General features: G+C 42.1%; 1 protein-coding gene across 1 annotated transcript in view; it reads right to left on the bottom strand.

Moving 5' to 3' along the window:
- The window catches only part of LOC109892797 (protein phosphatase 1E), a 65,986-nt gene that overhangs the window by 10,369 nt on the left and 32,411 nt on the right, over positions 1 to 23,206 (bottom strand). The window contains exons 2-3 of the mRNA XM_020485581.2: positions 4,311 to 4,432; positions 1,399 to 1,598 (exon numbers count right to left, since the gene is read on the bottom strand). Coding sequence (XP_020341170.1) covers positions 1,399 to 1,598; positions 4,311 to 4,432 — 322 coding nt within the window. The remainder of the gene's footprint in view (positions 1 to 1,398; positions 1,599 to 4,310; positions 4,433 to 23,206) is intronic.

Consider the following 23,206-nt stretch of genomic DNA (forward strand, 5'->3'; position numbering starts at 1 on the left):
GTTATCGCAGGTGCAGCGAAATGTTTCTAGCTCCAGTTCTATCTGTCTGTTTGCCTCTCTCTGTGTGTGTGTGTGTTTATGTGTGTGTTTATGTGTGTGTTTATGTGTGTGTGTGAGGGTGTGTTGTTCAGCTTCATTGAAATAATTTCCTTCATGCCCGAGGGAGCACTTTAGAGTGCTGTAGCCAATAATGCTATTAGAAGCATTTCATTCACCAGCGGCTACCTACTGTGCTATCATTTACTGTTCTTATTGGGGTTGTAATGGGAATAACTCGTATAGGGGAGTTTTATTGATCTCCCACCATAGTGAAGTGAGTCGATAGCTTCCCAGCTGGGTTAGCCTACTCAGTGGGGGGGGTCTCTTCATTAGCTGATATACACAGAATAATAAAATGCTCTTTTTAGCCAGTCGACAGCGATTTTGAAGAGTGCCTCTACAGGGTTGGGGTCAATTCCATTTCAATTCAGGCAATTCAGGATGTAAACTGAAACTCCTCAATTTAGAATTGGAATTTCAGTTTACTTCCTGAATTGATGGTGATACTGTGTTTTACTGTTCTTGCATCAAGTGTTAGGCCAAATGTTGCTAAGAAACATTCAAACAATGACAGACATCCTGGAGTCTTTGATAGGAGGATATATTTTGAGTGTGGCCAAGAACAAGGTATTGATTTTGTGGTCATCAGGATGCCATCCGCCATGTGTCTTGGGGTTTCTAGAGAGCCCTTTTAGAGTAAGCACTTTAAAGGCCACTATAGGGTTAGGCAGTATCCATATTTCATACCGTTTCTGTACCACACTGGGATATATGGTATTACCGAATGTAAAACACCAGGGGGGCGCCGAATGTAAAACACCAGGGGCGCTATTTCTTTAAAAAAGTGAACTTATAAGCAGTGGCGTAGCACGCACCCCCCGTAGCCCACAAGAGACGGGGGGCGCCCAGCCCACATTTCTTCTATCTATATATATTTTTTGTAATGATATTGAAAATCATAGCGTCGTTATGTCTAAATACCCTGGTATAAGGTATATCACCCAAGCCTAGCCCACTAGGGAGAAGCCATAGGGCAGGGCTACAGTAGTGTTCGAGCCCTCTTTTCCCACCCTTTCCTCTTATGCTTTACCAGAAACGGCAATCAATTGTAATTGAATGTAAAGAGTCCATATCCCTTTAATGGTTACGGTAAGAACTGGAGGGTAATCTGATCCTAGATCTGTGGTTGAAGGCTGCTCTCTTCATCAACCTAGCGAGTCACCCGTACTAGCTGGAGTCACCCGTACCTGTATGTTGAACTGATCCTAGACCTGTGGTTAAGGATTACTCTGTTCATGCTTACCTGTATGTTGAACTGATCCTAGACCTGTGGTTAAGGATTACTCTGTTCATGCTTACCTGTATGTTGAAGAGGGTGTTGAAGTCGGGAATGACGATGTGTTTGTCCTCCATCTTGCGGCGCATGTTTTTGATGGCGTGGATGGAGGTCTCGTAGTAGGGCTGAGGGCGGCGGCGGTAAGGGAAGTCTTTCAGCCACAGGCAGCATGTTTCACACAACTTATTGAAGATGAGCCGGGCAAAGGCCACCGACTCAATCTCTAAAAGAGAACACACACAAACCGCACATGCACGCACATAAATGGCATGTGATTAGACCTTAGGCTAGCACACATATACATTATACACGCATGTATCCATGCATAAGTGCACATGTGAAAAGAATGCACATCATTTACAGCCTCCAGATGTATATTCACGTTTGTTCACATTAAAATACACACATGTAGACTCACATGAAACCATACACACATAATCACACATACGCAGGCACACACACACACATTTGTTTGTAATCAGTCCCAATTAACCTGGTAGTCTGGGACACCTGTATTCCATACTAGAGCTCTGTCACACTTGAACCCAAAGGCACTCATGTAAGTCAACAACAGGGTTTATTGGATTACTGTCAACGTTTCTGATGATACATTTTTGGTTGCAATAAATATGCTTGCATTGATATTGACATTTTGCATTGATATTGCATTGCATATTGCATATTTATTGACATTGAATTGTTTAAATGCAACTGTATAATCTCTCCTGTCATAAGTGACATAAACATGTTTTGGTTGGTTATCATAGTCTGTGTACCTACAGTACTCCCATTAGAACAGAACGCATCAATCATTTGAGCTTGAATTTGGATGTTTCAAAATGTGTTCATAGGTGAATAGAAATGGCTTTTGGGGTTTTAAACATCATCGGTGTGAGCTCACTGACGGAATTTCGAGGAAGTGAACTAATTTAGGGCTCAATTCAATCCGTATCGAAATTTAAAGGTCATTTCCAAATGAGCCGACGTATGCAGCGTTTACCGTGAATGGAGTGTCCGTTAATGAGCCGACATTTGCAGCGTTTACCGTGAATGGAGTGTCCGTTAATGAGCCGACATATGCAGCGTTTACCGTGAATGGAGTGTCCGTTAATGAGCCGACATATGCAGCGTTTACCGTGAATGGAGTGTCCGTTAATGAGCCGACATATGCAGCGTTTACCGTGAATGGAGTGTCCGTTAATGTGGGAACATTGCCTTTATACTTATATCGTGCTGTAGCGCAGCTCTTCAGTACTACGGATTGAATCAAGCCCTTAGCCTTTTTCTTCTCTGTCACAGCGGGTCGAGCAACAGAGAGGGACTCAGGAGACAATGTTAAAGTGTTTGTTTTTATTTTGATGAACCTGAAATATAGATAAATCTCTCTAAGTACTCTGTTTCCTAGTTACCTTGGTTGTTGTTAGGGGGGATTAACTGGGTGACTGACATTCGTAAGAAAACTTGTGGGCTTACTGTTTGTTACAAAGGGCTCACCAATTGTTCATTCGTAATATACAGAATAGTAGGGGTTGTAACTCGTCTTCAGAAGCTCTGATGCTTACTATAGAGTCCTATGTTTTACTATAGACCTATACCTAGACCTATAGACCTACCTATAATCCTACAAATACTGTGAGATTCCAACAGTTTGGTCGTTTTCTACTTACCTAGAGAACTCATGGATACCATTTTTATGTCTCTGCATTCTCCTCTCAAAAACAGGGAAATAGACCTAACTATTACAAAGCTTGGTGGTTAGCACTTGGTCCTCTATGCATTTTTTACAAGTTCGTTTGAAACGATAACATTTAGATTATAGTTGTTTTAAATGCATTTTTACTTTACTATTTTCTCTGATGTACGCATTTCATTCATCCGCCGTGGGCACACGGATGATAGGCTGCGCGCAACTTCTCAAGTCAACACAGTGGCCAGATGCGACAGCGGGACAGAATGAGGAAGTTGATAGTTTCTATGAGTTCATTTGACTCAGCGCAAGTAGAAAAACAACCAAAATCTCGCAGTATCTTTTAAAGACTCCATAGCTTCTGTAATGAATATCTGGACGAGGTCATTTTGAATGAATTCTCTGCTCCACCTAGTGGAACTAAGGACTTGGTCTTTCCACTCTCCAATCCTCCTCACTCTCCTTTCTTCCCCTTCTCTCTATTCCTGTCCATTCCTCTCCTCCTCCTCCTCTCCCTAACTCCCCAGGCTCTGTAGTTAAATTTAACCTCCCATTCCATCTCAGAGCCCTGTCAGTGAGCAGTGGGAGCTCTGTGTGTGTGGGTGTGTGGGTGTGTTCGCGTGTCTCCTCTGCCCTGGGCCTAGATGGCCAGGCTGTCTGCTATCCTCTGTTCTTACCCACTCTTACCGCCCACCTGACATTCACCAACCCACCCTCCGTCCCAAGACAGCAACCCCGTCACGCAAATCACCAGAGCCAAAATTATCTTTCCCCTGCGTTCTCTTTTTGCCTCACTCTCTCCTCCTCTCTCTCTCTCTGATAAGAACACAGAGATCTTAGAGGACTGTCGCAGGGTTATTCATTGCTGTTCCCTTCTATTCTAAAAGACCTCTGCTCTCGCTCGCTCCACAGAGTGCTTTGTTTTGTAACTAACTAAGTAAAGGGAATTCGAAGTGACAGCGGTTGACATCAAGCTGTGGTATAAAACAAGTGAGCCAGGAAGCGCAACTGTTTTAATGCTAATTATTCGCTAAGAGATTGTAGCAGCTGTGCCACAAATACAATGTGTTTGTGTTAAAGTTGGTGATTTTCTCATTTGTCCACGGTGTTGAATAAAACAACACCTGAAATTATTAAGGCTTTAAGCCAATATATTGAATAAGAAATAGCTCTGTCCTTTCAGTAGCCTAGCTAGGTCAGTACATGACCTGATTTTGCATGTCATGCGCAGGCTGACAGGGGACTCACGGGGGAAAGGGTCTACTCCATCCTCGACGGTCTTCTGGATGTGGTAGATGGAGAGGTCACTCTGCAGAACACTGTCTGCCGTAGCCCGTGCCAGGGCAGCCGCCAGGGAGAAGGGGCAGTTACTGTAGTAGAGAGAGAGAAAAAAGAAAATGAGAGGGGTTAAAACATCCATTCAACACCAGGGAGGAAGTAAGATAAAAGCCTAGGAGGAATAGATGGAAGGAGGTATAGGACGATTATACTGTAGCAACCAGATCTAACAATCATATTAGCGTAGAGATTGAGAGAGAATGATGGAGAGAGAGTGTGTGCTAGGTTGTAGCTGTAACATCCCCATCAACCTTACTTGAGTTATCATACTCCAAAGAGACCAGCCTATAGATTTACAGTCCTCAATGACCAGCTCTCACTTCAACCATTAGGCCTACCATCAATTCATTCCACTGAAGTAATTCCCTCAATCGAGCAGCTTTAACCAATCCCAGAGTAGAAGTCTGTCTGTCTGTCCTTTGGCATGAGACAGGCCTGTTAATTTTCTACGTTCCAATCACTTCTGGGTTGTAATTTTTTACCCCCTTTTTCTCCCCAATTTCGTGATTACGATCTTGTCTCATTGCTGCAACTCCCCAACGGGATGAGTGACACGACCAACCTTTGGGATCCAATGGAGGAGTTTCCTTACACTGGCGGGGGATCCTGAGCATTGTTCTGCCACCACTCTATTTAGGATCTTTTAGTTGCGTATTCACCTATGATGCCCTGCCCACTTGACCTACTTCCTGATCGAATACAGTTGTTTCCCTCCTTACATTTTAGGTTCTCGGCACCGGATAGCTAGCTATCTAGCATCTAGTTAGAGATGGCACCGCTAGATCAATTGGCATGCAAGTTCTGAGGAACGCTGCCGGAAGTAGGAAAACATTCACAGTAAATGGACACGCCCTTGTTCCCAGGCACCGTAATGTGAATAATAATGGCAATAGTAATGGCGTCTTTTTGCAGGCACTAACTCTGCCATGGTACTATGGTGTTGAACGCTGAGCTATAGTCAAAGACCAGCATTCTAACGTAGGTGTTCCTCTTGTCCAGGTGGGATAGGGCAGTGTGGAGTGCAATAGAGATTGCGTCATCTGTGGATCTGTTGGAGGTGGTATGCGAATTAGAGTGGGTCCAGAGTGTGTGGGATGATGGTGTTGATGTGAGCCATGACCAGCCTTTTAAAGCATTTCATGGCTACAGATGTGAGTGCTACGAGGCGATAGTCATTTAGACAGGTTACCTTGGCGTTCTTGACCACACCTGGGCACACGGACTTTGGTGGTCTGCTTGAAACATGTAGGTCAGTGAGAAGTTGAAAATGTCAGTGAAGACACTTGCCAGCTGGTCAGCACATGCTTTGAGTATGCGTCCTGGTAATTTGTCTCCTTGTGAATGTTAACCTGTTTAAAGGTCTTACTCACATTAGCTACGGAGAGCAAGATCACATAGTCATCTGGAACTCCTGGTGCTCTCATACATGGTTCAGTGTTGCTTGCCTCGAAGCGAGCATATAAGGAATTTAGCCCAACTGGAAATCTCACGTCACTGGGCAGCTCGTGGCTGGGTTTCTCTTTATAATCTGTGATAGTTTGTGAGCCCTGCCACATCCGGCAAGCTTCAGAGCCGGCGTAGTAGGATTCGATCTTAGTTCTGTATTGATGTTTTGACTGTTTGATGGCTCGTCAGAGGTCGTAGCAGGATTTCTTCTAAGTGTCCGGATTAGTGTCCCGCTCCCGCGGCCTCTATCTTTTAGCTCAGTGTGAATTTTATTTTGCCTGTAATCCATCGCTTCTTGTTGGGTTATGTACGTGCCGTCACTGCAGGGACATCGTTGTTGATGCATTTATTAATGAAGTGGTTGACTGATGCGGTAAACTCCTCAATGTTATCGGATTAATACCGGAACATATTCCAGTCTGTGCTAGCGGAACAGTCCAGAACAGTCCGCTGGTACTTTCTGTTTGAGTTTTTGCTTGTAAGTAGGAATCAGGAGAATAGAGTTATGGCCAGATTTGCCAAATGGAGGGCGAGGGAGAGCTTTGAATGCATTTTTGTGTGTGTAAAAGTTCCGCCTCTGTATGTGCATTTTCTTGTTTGCTTATGGCCCTATGCAGCTCGTTGAGTGCAGTTTTAGTGCCAGCATCAGTTTGTAGTGATAAATAGACAGCTACGAGAAATATAGATGAAAACTCTCTTGGTAAATAGTATGGTCTGCAGTTTATCATGAGGTATTCTAACTCAGGTGAGCAAAACCTTGAGACTTCCTTAACATTAGAGATGTCATTAACAAAGAGACACACACCTACCCCCTTAACCTTACCCGAGGCTGCTGTTTGGTCCTGACAATGCATAGAAAAAACAGTGATGTATAGTATCCATTTCATTGTTCAACCACGACTCAGAGAAACATAGGATATTACAGTTCTTCAGGTCCTGTTGATGGTCTCAAACAGAGCTCATCCAGTTTGTTCTCGAGTGATTGTACATTCAGGTAACCGGCTCGTTTGTCTCACTTGCGCCGTCTTTTCCTCTTTATAGTCCTGGGGATTAGGGCCTGGTTCGAAATGAGCAGTACATCCACAGCTGCTGACTCGTTGATGTAGAAATCTTCATCCAAATCGAGGTTAGTGATCGCTGTTCTGATGTCCAGAGGCTGTTTTCGGTCATAGAAATTGATAGTGGAAATAATATGTACAAAAATGTTAAGATCAGCGTAAAAAACAAACACAAAATAGCAGAATTGGTCAGGAGCCCGTAAGACAGCAGCCATCATATTAACTGTCTGACATTATTTTACAGAACAAGATGTATTAGATCTCCTTAGCCTGTGTTAACCTCAGAATGTATTTTCGGCATTTATCCCAAAACCTTATTCTTTCCCAATAGGAATGGCTGAACAAACTAGAGGTAACTCATTTCCATTTTTTAGGATTACAAGCTGGCGAGCTCTATATGCACTCTACCGAGCGCTGGGCGCTGTCATATTACGAAATCTAGTGCTCGTACATGAGCCTGGCCGAGCTTCTGTGTTGTTCTTCAAATTCTATCAACTGTAGCTGCCATGGGAGATACAGTTCTGTACAGTAGCCCTTTCTTGGCGCGCTAACAAGGGTGAAGCACCTGGATTGATTCAAAGGCAATGCCAAACTATTTCAGTGAAATCTTGTATTGTAATCAAAATATTAATGAGGCCCTTGAACTAGCCATTGTGATTTCTATACTGCAGAAGTCACATTGGGGCTAGTCCCCAGAGCAACTTGGCTCAGAGACCCAGTGGAAAAATCCTGTTTTTAAGTGTCGTTATACTATCACTGGACAGTATATAACCATGCAAGTATATAACCATGCAATCATGAAATCCTTACTGGACTGATGAGAAAACAGCAAAAGACAAAGAACACATCCATTTAGAAGCTCCTTAAGCAAACTAGACTGAGAGATATGTCCTCTTTATGTTGTTCCAATAGAAAAGAAAAACTACAAGTCAGATGAGAAGAGACAAATACTCTCCCTCTCCAGAGATGTGCCAGTATATATCTGTTTGTCTGAACTCAATCCATGTCCCTGTTGGAGGGGAAATTCATTGAGTGATTCTGCGTCTGTCAGTAGCTACTATTGAGCTATCAGACCTCCCCGCGGAACTGTGGTTATGGTGACCAGTTCATTTTTAAATTGTCCTTCAAAACCATGCAATGGCCGCAATTAGAGGAAAGTCATGAGTGAACCATTTAAATGTCTACATCTGGGTACTCTCTAGGTTATGTACTGTACATCAATGTGCTCCCTTCAAATAGGCCTAGGCCTAGATTCAGTATTTAGCAAGATTTACATTTAAAGGTCATTTTCAGATTGTGACAACATATGCATCATTTACCGTGAATGTGGTCTCCGCAAACATTGCCTTTAAAACGTGCATAGCATTTAACATTGATAGGAATGAATCTGGCCCCTAGCCCTGATTCCTACTTACCCTAAGCTGAAACATTCCAGTGCACTGATGCCAATACATTGCCTTTAAAACGTGCATAGAGGTTAACATTTCCTTTAAAACGGGATCGGATTGAATCTGACCCCTAGCCCTGATTCCTACTTACCCTAAGCTGAAACATTCCAGTGCACTGATGCCAATACATTGCCTTTAAAACGTGCATAGAGGTTAACATTTCCTTTAAAACGGGATCGGATTGAATCTGACCCCTAGCCCTGATTCCTACTCATCCTAAGCTTAAACATTCCAGTGCACTGATGCCAATACTTTCCCCGCCTGCAAATAGAACTACTCAGCGCTGACGAGGTGTAGCGGAACTATGTGTTCAGGTGCACCCTGGGAGCCTCAGGCAGCTTGGAGGGGGAAGAGAGGGTTTGGGTCACATGATCTTGGTCCAGGTGCTGCCTTCATCTGGGCAGGTTATACGCCATTGTGGCACTGAGCTCCTGTACCCATGGTAACCTGAGACACCCAGTGTGTTGACAGCTGATGATGGTGTCCCCATTACATCTGCACTGCCTGGCAGTGACAGCAGGTGCAGGGGTTCATTGGGCAGGCGGCATGCCCACAGTCTACCTCAGAAGGCTACAGGTATTGTGTGTGTGTGTGTGTGTTTGTGCGTGAGTGTGTGCGTATGCAGCAGGGGGTGACCTTACACAGCCACTATAGCCCCAGAGACAATACAGGGGGTGAGGATGAAGGGATAGAGGACGAGAGAAAGGAGGGAGGGATAAGCCCTTCCCTTGTCTAAGGAAGTGGAGAAGCAAGCAGCTCAACAGGCAGCGAGCGAGGGGAAAGTGGAACATTCTCAAACAAGGACAGTCCACAATGACAGGCTGCTGCTCTACATTAAGGTAATCCGGGTCACCTCTATAGTGGGTATCATAAGTATTCACCCCTCTTGGATTTTTCACATTTTGTTGTGTTGCAAAGTGGGATGGAAATGTATTTAATTGTGATTTTTTTCTGTCACTGATCTACAAAAAATACTCCATAATGTCAAAGTGAATGTACGAATTAATAAAAGATAAATAACTCAAATGTATTGGTTATTAAAGTATTCACCTCCTTTGTTATGGCAACCTAAATATGTTAAGTAGTAAAAATGTGCTTAACAAATCACATAATAAGTTGCATGGACTTACTCTGTGTGCAATGATAGCGGTAAACATGATTTTTGAATGACTACCCCAACTCTGCACACCATACAGTATATACAGTTATCTGTAAGATCCCTCAGTCAAGTAGTGAATTTCAAGCACAGATCTTACTACAAAGAGCAGGGAGCTTTACAATGCCTTGCAAAGAAGGGCACCGATTGGTGCTTAATTAAAAAAATTCAATTTTTTAAAGCAGACACTGAATATACCTTTAAGCACGGTGACACTATTAATTAAGCTTTGGATGGTGAGTCACTGCAGAGATACAGGCGTCTTTCCTAACTGAGTTGCCCGAGAAGAAGGAAACCGCTTAAGGATTTCACCATGAGGCCAATGGTGTTTTTAAAACAGTTAATGAGTTTAATGGCTGTGATAGGAGAAAACTGAGGTTGGCTCAACAACATTGTAGTTACTACACAAAACTATCCTAAATGATAGCGTGAAAAGATGAAAGCCTGTACAGAATAAACATATTCCAAAATATCCACCCTGCACCTACAAGTAATACTGAAAAAATGTCCTGAATACAAAGCATTATGTTTGGGGCAAATCCAACCAACACATCCCCAAGTACCACTTTCCATATTTTCAAGCATGGTGATGGCTGCCTCATGTTATAGGTATGCTTGCCATCAGCAAGGAGTCGGACTGCAGAGTTTTTGGGGATAAAAATAAACAGAAAAGTTAAACACATGCAAATTGTAGTGGAATCCCTGATTTAGTCTGCTTTCCACCAGACACTGAGAGACAAATTCACCTTTCAACAGGACAATAACCTTAAAACCCAAGGGCAAATCTACACTGCTTTACCAAGAAAACAATGAATGTTCTTGACTGGCCTAGTTACAGTTTTGATTAAATCCACTTGAAAATCTATGGCAAGACTTGAAAATGGCTGTCTAGCAATGATCAACAACCAATTTGATAGCGCTTGAACATTTTTTAAAGAATAATGGGTAAATATTGCACAATCCAGGTGTGCAAATCCCTTAGAGAGACTTACCCAAAAAGATTCACAGCTCCAATCGCTGCCAAAGGTGTTTCTAACATGTAATCAGGGGAGTGAATTCTTATTTAATCAAGGTATATTAGTGTTTTTCATAAATTTTTCATTAATTAAAATAAAAATGCTAGAATTGTTCATACACTTTGAAATTACAGTGTATTTTGTGTAGATTGTTGACGAAAGGTAATTAAATACAATTCAATCCATTTGAATCCCACTTTGTAACACAATACAATCTGAAGATATCTACGTGGGTGAATACTCATGATAGGCACCTAGGTATATTGAGGTAACCAAGGTAACTCGGCCTAGTTACTCTATAAGAAGAACACTCAAATTAACATGAGAAGATAAATTATCTCAGATAACAGGCTAAATTGCCAACCACGGTCACCATTCCATCTTATTGCGGGTAACCAGCGATAACCAGTCTAGTTACAATACCTGTTTAATGTATTTGGTAAATTGTAACAATCATCATCAGGGAAGTTGATGATACAAGTAATCTTATCTTTCGGCAGAGAATAGAAAGTTAAACATTTTGCAGCATTCCTCTGAAATGTAGGTAATTTTGAAAGTGCATCTACATTAAATACATTTGATAGCAAGGTCACAGGTAATTTTGAAAGTGCAGCTACATTAAATACATTTGATAGCAAGGTCACAGGTAATTTTGAAAGTGCAGCTACATTAAATACATTTGATAGCAAGGTCACAGGTAATTTTGAACTGCATACGAATCTAAGTTAGATAGAGACGTTCAAAACGAGTTAAAGTTGATCTCAAGCCTAAAATGTGATTATTTGGACTCCAGATACTACAGCCAATTAAATTAACTCAGGCACAGATTGTTTGACTGAATTCTGGTTGTATTGTAAATAAAGATTTGTCCTCGTTGCAGATGTCTTGTGTAATAGACTCTCATGGTCTGAGCGAAGTAGCCTAGTTTGGTGGAAAGCAGATGGCACAGCCTATTAAGAAGAGTTTACTCAGTACAACGCTACTATCAGTGCTTACGTAACTCCTGTGTTACTAGAGAGCAGTAAGCAGGATATTCTCTGGGGTTTAAAGTTGGTGGTGTGTACGTGTAGAGAGCTGGACAAGAGATCTTCTCTGACAGACACACGCGCACTGCAATGAACTCCTGTAAGTCGCTCTGGATAAAAGCATCTGCTAGATGACTCAAATGTAAATGTAGCATTTTATTCAGCAACTATCTAACTCCTAAACTACCCTCTTTCCAGTTGGACCCACTTGCTTATAAAAAATACTATTCTATTTGAATGTTATGCCCCTATTAACTGACTCCATTTCAACAGTTCATAGGTTGTTAATGAGGGTACACTATACACAACAAGTAACAGTGCCCACTGTAGTTCTCTTCATGCTCAATTTCTAATCTGACTAAAATGCAATCACGGGGCAGACTGAAATGTACCTGGACCATTGGGTCTCTACTAATTGATAACTTCTTTATTGAATCAATAGAGAGGAGGGGATTTGGAGAGGACAGGGAGTGAGTGTGTAAATGCCCTGAGGGTGTGTGCGTGGGTGGGCATGAGGGTATTGTATGTGCATGTGTGTGTAGGAAGATAATATGGGGTTGGGGGTGGGTCTGTGGTTAGTGGTGTGCGTGGGCATGCATGTGTGTGTGTGTTTTTATTCATGTGAAAAAAATATGTGACAAAGGTAAGGCATGGTCTCCTTATATGGGATTGAGAGAGAGAGAGGGAGGGAGGGAGAGAGGGAGAGAGAGAGAGAGATGCTAACAGTCTCATCGGTCTCCAGCTGCCATGCCAATGGCTGGGCTTTACTCTGTGCTGTTCCTCCTCCACATTTCCATTCATAGAAATTCTCTCTCTTCCGCTCATTTTCTCTCTGTCCTCTTTTCACGCTCACTAGCTCATATACTCCGTCACTGCTTGCCTAAGATGGGTGGGTGCCGAGGTGTGGGGCCCTCATTGGCTGAGGGACTCCAGCACATCCGTCGGTAGCCAATAAGGTCCCTCATCTACTTGTGCGACACAGTGAAGTCAGATCAGTGTGAGGAATTGGGATTAGGAGGAGAGAAAAGCTTTTTTCACACAGCTATCTTTATGAATTCTATTTCACAAACCTAACAACGCACATTGCTTTTATAGTGACAACAACAGATACAACGCGTTCGAGCTTCACAGCTTGCAGTATTTTTCATCTATTGGCTGACTCCTTTACCGGGTTATTTCTATATATACAGTATATTCCATATACACTGAGTGTACAAAACATTTCCATTAAATAGACTGACAAGGTGAAAGCTATGATCCATTATTGATGTCACTTGTTAAATCTACTTCAATCAGTGTAGATGAAGGGGATGAGACAGGTTTTTTATTTATTAATGATTTTTAAGCCTTGAGACAATTTAACCTTTATTTTATCAGGGAGTCAAACTTAGACCAAGGTCTCTTTTACAGATGAGCCCCGGATTACAGACATTACAGAAAATACACACACACATGTATTGTGTATTTTCTCTTCCCCTCCCCCTGCCAGCTAGCCTATAGCGAGCAGTTTTTCACCCTTTCGTTATCATCATGGGTGATGTTAGCGTTTGCATGGTGTATGCCTATATTGACATGCATAGTGTAGCAGTGAGGCTGGGAGAGACAGAGCATAGCGCTGAGGGCTTTACTGCAGCTTACTGCAGCTGCTGTCTGTGGAAGTGAGAGATCTGGGTCAGGAAGCCTCGCTTTGACGTCACACTGAGAGAGAGGAGGCTAAGCCCGGTTTCACTACTGCATAGAGGGAGGAAGAGACAGAACAAGAGAGACAGGAAGCGGGAGAGACAGTGGGAGGGAGATAAAGAGAGAGAGCATATCCTTGGATTGATAAACGAGTAGTTCTCTCTGCAGCGTATTTCTCAAACTAATGGAGAAGACTGCTGGCAGCTCCATTGTTTAGGGTTTTAGCCTCCCAGAGACGTCTCTCATTGGAAAATGAACTTCACATAACTAGGATCCCAGTGAACCCTGTAGCAGGTTACGTTGTCAAGGTTAATGCTATGAGGATCTCTTGAAGTCATAGGCATAGCTGCATGTCAGAGAGTTGAGTGTGTATTGAAGAGATGGCAGCTGTGCGATTGGGTATGTGTCAGTTGCATTGGTGCTGATTTTGAGGCATCGTGTATCAGTGCAGAGTGATCCCAACAACAGCGTCACAGGCAACTGTGTGTGAGAGGGCAGTGCCTGAGCTCAGACCCATCCCTGCAACTGTGTGAGAAGGCAGTGCCTGAGCTCAGACCCATCCCCGCAACTGTGTGTGAGAAGGCAATGCCTCAGCTCAGACCCATCCCTGCAACTGTGTGTGAGAAGGCAGTGCCTGAGCTCAGACCCATCCCTACAACAGTGTGTGAGAAGGCAGTGCCTGAGCTCAGACCCATCCCTACAACAGTGTGCGAGAAGGCAGTGCCTGAGCTCAGACCCATCCCTGCAACTGTGTGTGAGAAGGCAGTGCCTGAGCTCAGACCCATCCCTGCAACAGTGTGTGAGAAGGCAGTGCCTGAGCTCAGACCCATCCCTGCAACAGTGCGTGAGAAGACAGTGCCTGAGCTCAGACCCATCCCTGCAACAGTGAGTGAGAAGACAGTGCCTGAGCTCAGACCCATCCCTGCAACAGTGCGTGAGAAGACAGTGCCTGAGCTCAGACCCATCCCTGCAACAGTGCGTGAGAAGACAGTGCCTGAGCTCAGACCCATCCCTGCAACAGTGCGTGAGAAGACAGTGCCTGAGCTCAGACCCATCCCTGCAACAGTGCGTCACAACCGTCTCTCAGGGGGCTCCTGTTCCTACATTAACTTTCAACTGTCCTTGACAGAGACTTGGCAAGATCTCTACACACCCACACACTGCAGCCTGAAAGTTTGTCCTTACATAGAGTGTTCCTTCTATGACATACCTGTATAGAGAGCTTCATCCAAACCTTGACTCATCTTATGACAATACAAATTCCCATACATACAGAACTTGTAGGGATAAATGTACTGGGCTGTCTTGACTTAGGGCTGTCCTCCTCCCCTCTTGCTTGCCAGAACTGTGAATGACACAGTCGTGTCCACTGGACGTCACTGGTGCGTGGCTGTGATGCTGTTCACAGTGCAGACCACAGCTAACGTCACAACGCCCACCTCTCCTTCACATACACACTCTCTCCATCACTCACTCTCTCTTTATTCCTCTCTGGCGTCAGCGCGTTCTCTCTCTCCTTATCCCTCTCTGGCGTCAGTGCGTTCTCTCTCACTTTATCCCTCTCTGGCGTCAGTGCGTTCTCTCTCACTTTATCCCTCTCTGGCGTCAGTGCGTTCTCTCTCCCTTTATCCCTCTCTCTCATCAGTGCGTTCTCTCTCTCTTTCTTGCTAACCTGAGTTTTTCTCTTTGCTCTCTTTTATATATGAATTCACCTCCCGAGACACAGGGGGTTTGGGGGGCTCTGTGTTCCCTTAGCTGAGCAGGTTAATCTACAGCAGGGTGTGTGTGTGTGTGTGTGATTTTCTTTGAGAAACAGCTATGACTCGGCTGGGGACAAGGTGGGTGAGAGTAGATCGATCAGACTTCTTGTATTTCTTGACTTATTGTATTGGGGCAACATAGGAGAAGTGGACAACAAGTAGTCAACTTTGGGCCGTAACATTTTCTGTCAACATCACGGGGAACCACTAAATGTAGACATGGTTAGATTTGGTTCATTTTATGGACTGTATGTGTGTTGTGGTTTTATCAGACTAAAAATGCCATTGAGCTCTGAGCTCAGTGCCAAGTAATTAAGTAAGTCATGAATCCATCCATGTGGAAGGAGCTGGCAAGCACATCGAGTAGACATTGTTATGGATGCCTCGTATCAAGGAGGAGCCCCTAGGGTTTTTTGTTAAAGTTGGCGGAACGAAAGCACCTCCATCGTCGCATGACTGTGGCCTCGGCCTCAAAGAGGACATTCCTGTGGAGAATCAAACTGCTATGATCCACATTAACCGGACTGTGCTACAATTCCTCCTGGGCACTATTGGTATTCGATATCTATAGCTACGCAGTATGTCAGACTATTAATCAGTGACAGTAGCTTTGTTTGAACAGATCCGGTTGTGAAGTGAGCTTCTTATTGGCTACTTTACAGTGTAGCACGAACCTGTGACATGGCTGGGGGACTCTAGCAAGGCTCTGGCAACTGACTATGTGTTGAAAGTAAATGAAAACTAGACTGAGCTGTGCTTTGACTGAGGCACAACCGAAATGGAAGTCATCGTGTTCCTGGCACTTGGAATAGAAAGCTCTAATAGTCTGGCTGAGGATGGACTCTCAGTCTCTCAGTGATGTTGGTCCTCTAAAACATTTGGGGTGAATGATTTCAGCATCACTCCCTGCCACTCCCTAAATGTCTTTACTGTTGATGGTTTCATAGATTTACGTGAGCTCTTATTCAAAGCGATAGACATTGTAATAATTCACTGAATGTAAGGATTTCATTCCCATTAGTGGAGAATATTTCAAATGTAGCATTCATCAATCAATAGGGGAGAGTGGAGCAAGTTGTTTCTAGGAAACCAGACACAAAATATATAATTTGACCAAATATTTAGGAATATGTCATAATGTTATGGAGTCTGTGAAGGAAGAAACCACATGGGAAAAGTAGTTAGCAAGTTCGGTCCAAAAAACAGATTTTCATCATTGAAAGGAATGTATTGTGTTTCGTGATGTATCTAAACCAAATGATAGAATTGTAAGATTGTATCAGTTGTATCAGTCAATGACAAGTTGAGCAAATTGAAGTGTTTTCTTCCCAGGTGCAAGGCAACAACAGGGCCTGGCCTATATGACAATGGTAAACAAGGTACAAAGTGTTTGTTAGGTGTTAAGCTTGTGTTAAAATATGCTTAAAATGTGATTATGTTGAACTGTGTTTGGGAAATAAAGATAGACATTGTTTTTAAAGGAAGTGGTAATATTTCATTCAGAACAGAAATGTGTAGGCAGCTTAATTTACCCTGTCCTGCAGCCCATAAGCTATGTTGTCAAATGATTCTACACCTGCTTCTACACCTGCTTCTACACCTGCATTGCTTGCTGTTTGGGGTTTTAGGCTGGGTTTCTGTACAGCACTTTGAGATATCAGCAGATGTACAAAGGGCTATATAAATAAATTTGATTTGATTTGATTAGATGAATTCGGATTATTTCCATGGATACACAACATCCTGAAACATATGTAGATATCTTTGTTTGAAAGAATACTCCTCTTTTCTTGACGGAGTGATGGAGAATGTAAAACATGGCTCAACTTAACCCACTCTCCCCTACAACATAGTCAAACCAAATCCAGACCAAAGAGAAAGTGCTGATCACTTTGCAGGGGTTTGTTTGTGCATCTTGTCTAACACAGTCTTTGGTAATAAAACAAGGACAAGTAAGCTCATTGCCTGGCATTGTGGCTTGGGAAAGAAATGTGAGCTGAATGTTGGTGATATGGGCTGGCTTAACTCAATTTGTTATCTTTATATACCGTATTTGGTCCTGTGACCACCCATGTGGATATACATATTAAGGGGTTTCAGCTGTGGCGGTAGTGACGGCATTATCTGCAAACGCTTCCGAATACAGGAGGTTCACTCTTATATCAAATAGAATTATACAGATGCTACAACTAGCAACTCTTTAGGGCAAATGGCTATTTTTACTCGTAATGGCAAGCCATTCTCTCTTTCTCTACAGCTGTCCTTTTATTCCCCTCTTTCTTTCTTATCAAAAGGTCAGAACACTGGAAACACGTCACCAGCCATAAGATCAGCATTGATATTCTAATCTAGGGAGTTGATGTTTGTTCCTGGAATGCAGGGAAACAGCATAAAGTGTGAATTAGATTGATCGTGGAAAAGGAAAATGTCTCTGAGATAAAAAAATATATATTTTTAGGCCTATTTAATCCCCGTCTTCAACATCTTTATGAACATCTTGTCAATATATGACCTGGAAATTTCATCATTTGTAAGGGCCACTTGAATAGTAGCAAGCTTAAAGCCAAGGTCGTCTTGTTCATTAAGCAGTAGATTGTATGATAGAGCCATCACAGGCCCAGAGCTAGCTTTGCCGAAAGCTTGGGAGCAGATCACGAGGGGCCGTAATACTGAATGTAATACTCTGTTCAGATACCAGAGCAATTATCTTTGCTCAAGATACTCATGGATTAGAAATGGAAATGTTCCTTCATCAAGGGTTACAGATGTAGGATCTTAATTTGATCACCCTCTCAATTCAGGAAATGTAAAACTTGTAGTGTATTTGAGATTTAAAAAAGCCTTCTGAAGTTTGTAATTTCCACTTTGAAATGTCAGACTTTATTTTCCCTTATGAAAAATGTCCATTAATTATAATCCACATAATAATTCACATTTCCTGTTGCTGCAGGATTATTTTCCTGCTGTGGCAAACCGGCTCAAATTAAGATCCTACAACTATATAGGACAGGTCACATTGCTATTATCTTTGGAACAATACATTGATACCCTGTGGCAGTAAGACAATCAAGGGTAAACTTTGCCTACTACGGGTGAAAGGTTGAGTTGAGTATTAGCCAAGGTTATGGGTGCAAACCAGGACAGGGTGCTTATTCCTACACTGCACTTCAGAAGATCAGCCAACAAAGAACCATGAGCCGTACAAGAACACACCGATTTTGCATTGGTGTTGTGGTGGGGATGCATGTCTGGTTCAAGTGTAACAAAAACAATGGTAACTAATGGGACAAATCTCACTCGCTTCGAAAGTATTTGCTTGGGCCCACAGCAAATTAGTTACCAAACTCTGGTTCCAATTAGTAAAAGGAGCATTTAGGCTGAAATTAAAGCCAGGAAGAGGACACACCGACAAGTCATTATGGGCAAACAAAGATGTAAGGTTAGCTTTGGAGCCAAGTGTGAATACTGTAAAACTTCAATTAAATGCAGAGGCTCAAATAGCCGCCTGTACCTTTTAATAGCCGGGCAACGACACACATTTCAGCAAATAAACGGTTATTTCAAATAAGCTGTGGGTCTAAATGAATTGTTTATGAGGTTACCATGAATAGTGTACGAGGTTTAATGTTTGATTTGTTACATAAAAAAATTATGGCAATCATCCGTTTTTATTGGCAGTAAGAAACTGCTTGCCATTGGCTGCTAAGAGCTGAGAATGGCTAACTAAAGCAGTCAACAACTTCGGGAGTACAGACCCCTAGAAATTGTCTGATCGCCCTCTAGTGGCGAAAGTAGGAACTCCCAAAAATGCAGTCAATGAGGAGAATAATTATTCTGTCAATGAATGGTTTTTGGAATTTCTTTATACAGGCACACTGTAAGAAAAGAAACATGACACAGTGTGTAAACGATAACACATTAGTGAAGGAAATTAAGAAATTGATTAAAATGCTGGAAGTGAATGCTGGAATGAAACAATTAACTATGCAAATGAGCAAAAGCTGTGTGCATTAAGGAAATAGATACCTGGCTCAAATAGAAGCCAGACTCTAATAAGCGCCTGTTGTGTTCAGTGATTAAAGCAAATAAACACCCCGATTAATTAAATACTTCACATTATATGTGTTGAGTAGTTTTTCTAGTGTAGTGAAGGTGTAAACAAGGTGAGACGTGTAAGATCTGAGATTAACCGAGCAGTGAGACTGGCTCTATTTACGAGAGGGTGACTTAGCTGGGCCAAAGAGGCCAGTTATTTGGACTGTTGTGACATTGAAGGATGAGGAGCTCTACATCCCGGTATTTCGGGCACTTAAGGAAAGAGGCTGGTCGAAAATCCCCATGCATCACAATCAGAGCTGCATCTTATACAGCAGTGACATACCATATAGAGTGGGCCTGATTTTGACATACTCTGAACAGAGATTATAGTATGGAGAACAGATGAACTGGGGTTGAATGTATTGATTCTGTAATGACTACACCTCAAAGCAAGTTCACTCAACTTTACTTGTTTATCATGTCAGTCATGATTCATGAATGAACATGATATGAATCTAAATCATATTATTTATACACAATAATGTTGACACAACATGAAGAAAACCAGCCGTCCTAAAACCATTCCAGTACCATGTAGCCTGTTCTCGTTTATTCATCTCAAATCTCTCTTCACACACAGTTGGTCTAAGATGGTGCCCTAATTGGATATTTGCGTCTTCGTTCAAGTAGAATCTGCGATCAACTTTGGTTTGGGAGAAGCAGTTACATAATCTTCAGATCTTGAGAGACATTCCAAGCTCGCTAACTTTTTTTTAGGATATTTCTCCTGCAGCTATAAAAGCCTGAAATACAGTAGCTGTCTCTATCAATTTCCTGTCAAACTCACACAAAGACTAAAACAAATGTTTACATACTGTCATATGAAAGAGAGAAAGCAATATTTGTAAGGTCACAAAAACTCTGGGCTAGTACTAGTGATGCTGGAACACAAGCATTTCGGTACACCTGCAATAGCATCTGCTAAATATGTGTATGTGACCAATAACATTTTAAGAATTTGATTTAATTTAGTGACGCTGTATGCCAGGGTCGGGGAAGCTGATAGTTTCAGTCCACCTTTCATTCTATAGTCAAATAGGATGCCTGGCTTTCTGGAAGAAAAACTGCACTGGGAAGAACTGCCCTAATTATTTTGTTTAAAAATGCATAGTGACAGGGTCAGAGTTAATTTAATTGTTTTACAACTGCACCCACTGTTAATTGTTTCAGTCCTTCATCAATTACTTTCATCGACTGCTATATTTGGGCACAATATTGCAGGGAGCGTTGACAGGCTGTACTGATAAAATGGAGAGAAATTGCTTGAATGCTATGAGGTGTTTTGGAGAGGAATACATTTACCAAGTACTCTTGTGCAGTACTTGGTATGTGAGTCATGCATTGATCCAGGGTTTGCTTTATTGTTATGCCAAAGCACTTGTTCTTTCTGAAGAACTAGCCATCACAGGTCAAATATAAGGTTGTCATGGTAACTCAGATTTGTCATTTTGAACTGAAATTGACAAGAATTGACGCTCGGAGACCAAATTATTCTTTAATTTTAGGATATTTTCAGCGTAAACAAGAGGTCAGAATTTTCAACAGATCACATTAATTCAATCAGTCGATCTTCTCTTTTGTATGAAGTTCACATTGGAAAACTCCATCACTGCTGATCTGACACACACAATTCCCCATTTCACCTGGATGGGCAGATAATCTTGTCAGTCGATTGCGTGTAGTGATGAAGAATGGAGGTTGATGATGAAAGACAGCTAGGGAATGTTCTCAGAATGAAAATGAAGATCCTTGAGGCCTTTGGCAAGATTGATGTTCTTTATCTTTGACTCCAGGCATGACATTTTACCTTCATATGTAATAACAATGTATGAAGAGCTGCAGGGTTATAAGCCTGATAAGAGTGTGCCCTGTGCTGTCGGATGTTAACAGGGGCTTGAATCGGAGAAACCAGCTGGAACCGCACAACACAAACACTCAACAATCAAATCTATTCAGAGCCATTTTGGGTCATTTTGATCCCTAATGGACATTGCCCAGCAACAACAGCATGTGAAAGCAGGGAGGTTTTTCCTCTCACCTGCATAAGCCATTGTTCAGTGGCTCTTCATGGGGTTGTTTGTGTTGTTAGTGTGGGTTAGACTCATTTCCCTCTGCTCTATTCACCACTAAAAGCCTCTCCAGAGTGTGTTTGCACAGCGGGGAACACTGAGCCAAGTGGCTCTGGAAAATCCCATGTGAAGCAGCTCTGAGCATTGAGAGCAATGCCATAGATGGAGGACTATTAGAATAGAATGGAATGATACCAAACTATCAGTCCATTTCTATCATTTTATTCTGTCTATCAAAGAACTCTCTGGAGAGGCAATATCTACACATAGTTAAGGAGTGAATCATATTTCTAGTGCTACAGATAATACCATGCAAAGAATGATCCATTAACATGGACAATTGACATGGTAGTCGTGTGCATGTGTAAATGTATTGAAAAATGTGATTATGGGTCACTAAAACATAATGACAGAGGTGACTCTTTAGACAGTGCTCAGGTGTTGAGTAGCCTGCCGGGTTTCAAGGAAACAAATCAGCCACACAATGGGGCAATATCTTCCTCTGTGTCGCGGCCTGAGATGAAATGTTAAATCTCTGGGATTATGGTGCGCACTGTTTTCCACCACTGTATCGCCAATGAGAGCCCACTTTCCAAACTGCTTTCCATTCCAATGGCAAATTCAGACTTTTGCTGTCCTGGGAAGTAATCCATTTCTGAAACAGTGACATGGAGATTATGCCCCTGCCTGCCTCCTCAGAGACAGAAGTTACGTAACGGAAGTCCGCTGGGAAGTGAACATGATAGAGACACAGAGTCAATGTAGGTTGTATCTTGGTTGTAGATCTGGTATGCATTTATTTTTGTACTTCTGTGTAATCCAGAATTCTCCTTAGCACTCCCACTAGCACAACCCTAGACATTCTCCTAATAAATTGATGTCCATTTTATTTTTTCAACAAAACATCCCTAAAAAATATAGGAATCATTCCTGCGTTATTATCGTATACTTGCCCAACCCTAGTATGTGTGCATTGAGTCATTTTGAGAAAAGGCATTTTGAAGGTTGACTCCGATAGCCTGTGTTTCATAATGACACAGATGACACATTTGTTGGATGAAAAGAGTAATAAATCTACTCTTCATGAGCTATGTCACATTGCTGTAGATTGTAGAGCATAATAGTGTGTACTTTTCTCCCACTGACAGTCTGCCTTATCAGACGTTAGGCATTGTGGAATTTCTCAAAGGGTTAAATTGTCAACCAGCTGTCACGGGCCACAGGCATGATGCACACTCATAAACACTCCACCACACAAACAGGCACAAACAACTAGGGCTGGGAATTGCCACAGACCTCACAATATGATATTTTCACTATACTTAGGCGGCAATACGATATGTATTGCGATTCTCACAATGATTTTAGTTTTTTTGTAAGACTGTATTTTATCTTTTATAAACAATACAAAACACACACATACAATCGACAACATCATACAAACATAAACTACATCACACCTGCCCAGACTCACTAGCACACACCCCCATCTCCAAAACCCGCATCACTCTCCACCACATGGCCTGGAACATCACAATCACAGTTTCTCTCCGTAGGCGACGCCCTTTCAATATTTCACTAATAAATCATTTGATTTTTCCATTGTGTTAATGATGGCGAAGTGATTGATTTTCACGTTTTTGGTCTACATTTTTTCAAGATGAGTGATGAGTACCCATCAGATATCTCACTACACCCCCATATACCATGTCTTGAAATATGCAGACTGACTGATTAAAAGTATGTTTACATTGTAATACTTCTGTCAGCTTCGCCCACAACTTTTGGACTTTATAACATTCCCAGAAAGCATGGATTATTGAGTCATTGTTAGTTTTACACTTAAGACATGACTGCAGTTGTACTGTAGAATTTGTGAATTCTGTCTCTTGTATAATAAATCATTTACATTATCTTATAATGGATTAAGCATATATTTTCGTGAACTGTAATATTGTTAGTTATACTTTCCCTCCATCTTGTGCCAACATCAGTTATTTTTAAGCCTTGGTTCCAATAGCTAATTGTCAGTTGGATATGCTCTCCTCAA

Source organism: Oncorhynchus kisutch, linkage group LG6 (genome assembly GCF_002021735.2).
Source record: "Oncorhynchus kisutch isolate 150728-3 linkage group LG6, Okis_V2, whole genome shotgun sequence".
Taxonomy (NCBI): Eukaryota; Metazoa; Chordata; class Actinopteri; order Salmoniformes; family Salmonidae; genus Oncorhynchus; species Oncorhynchus kisutch.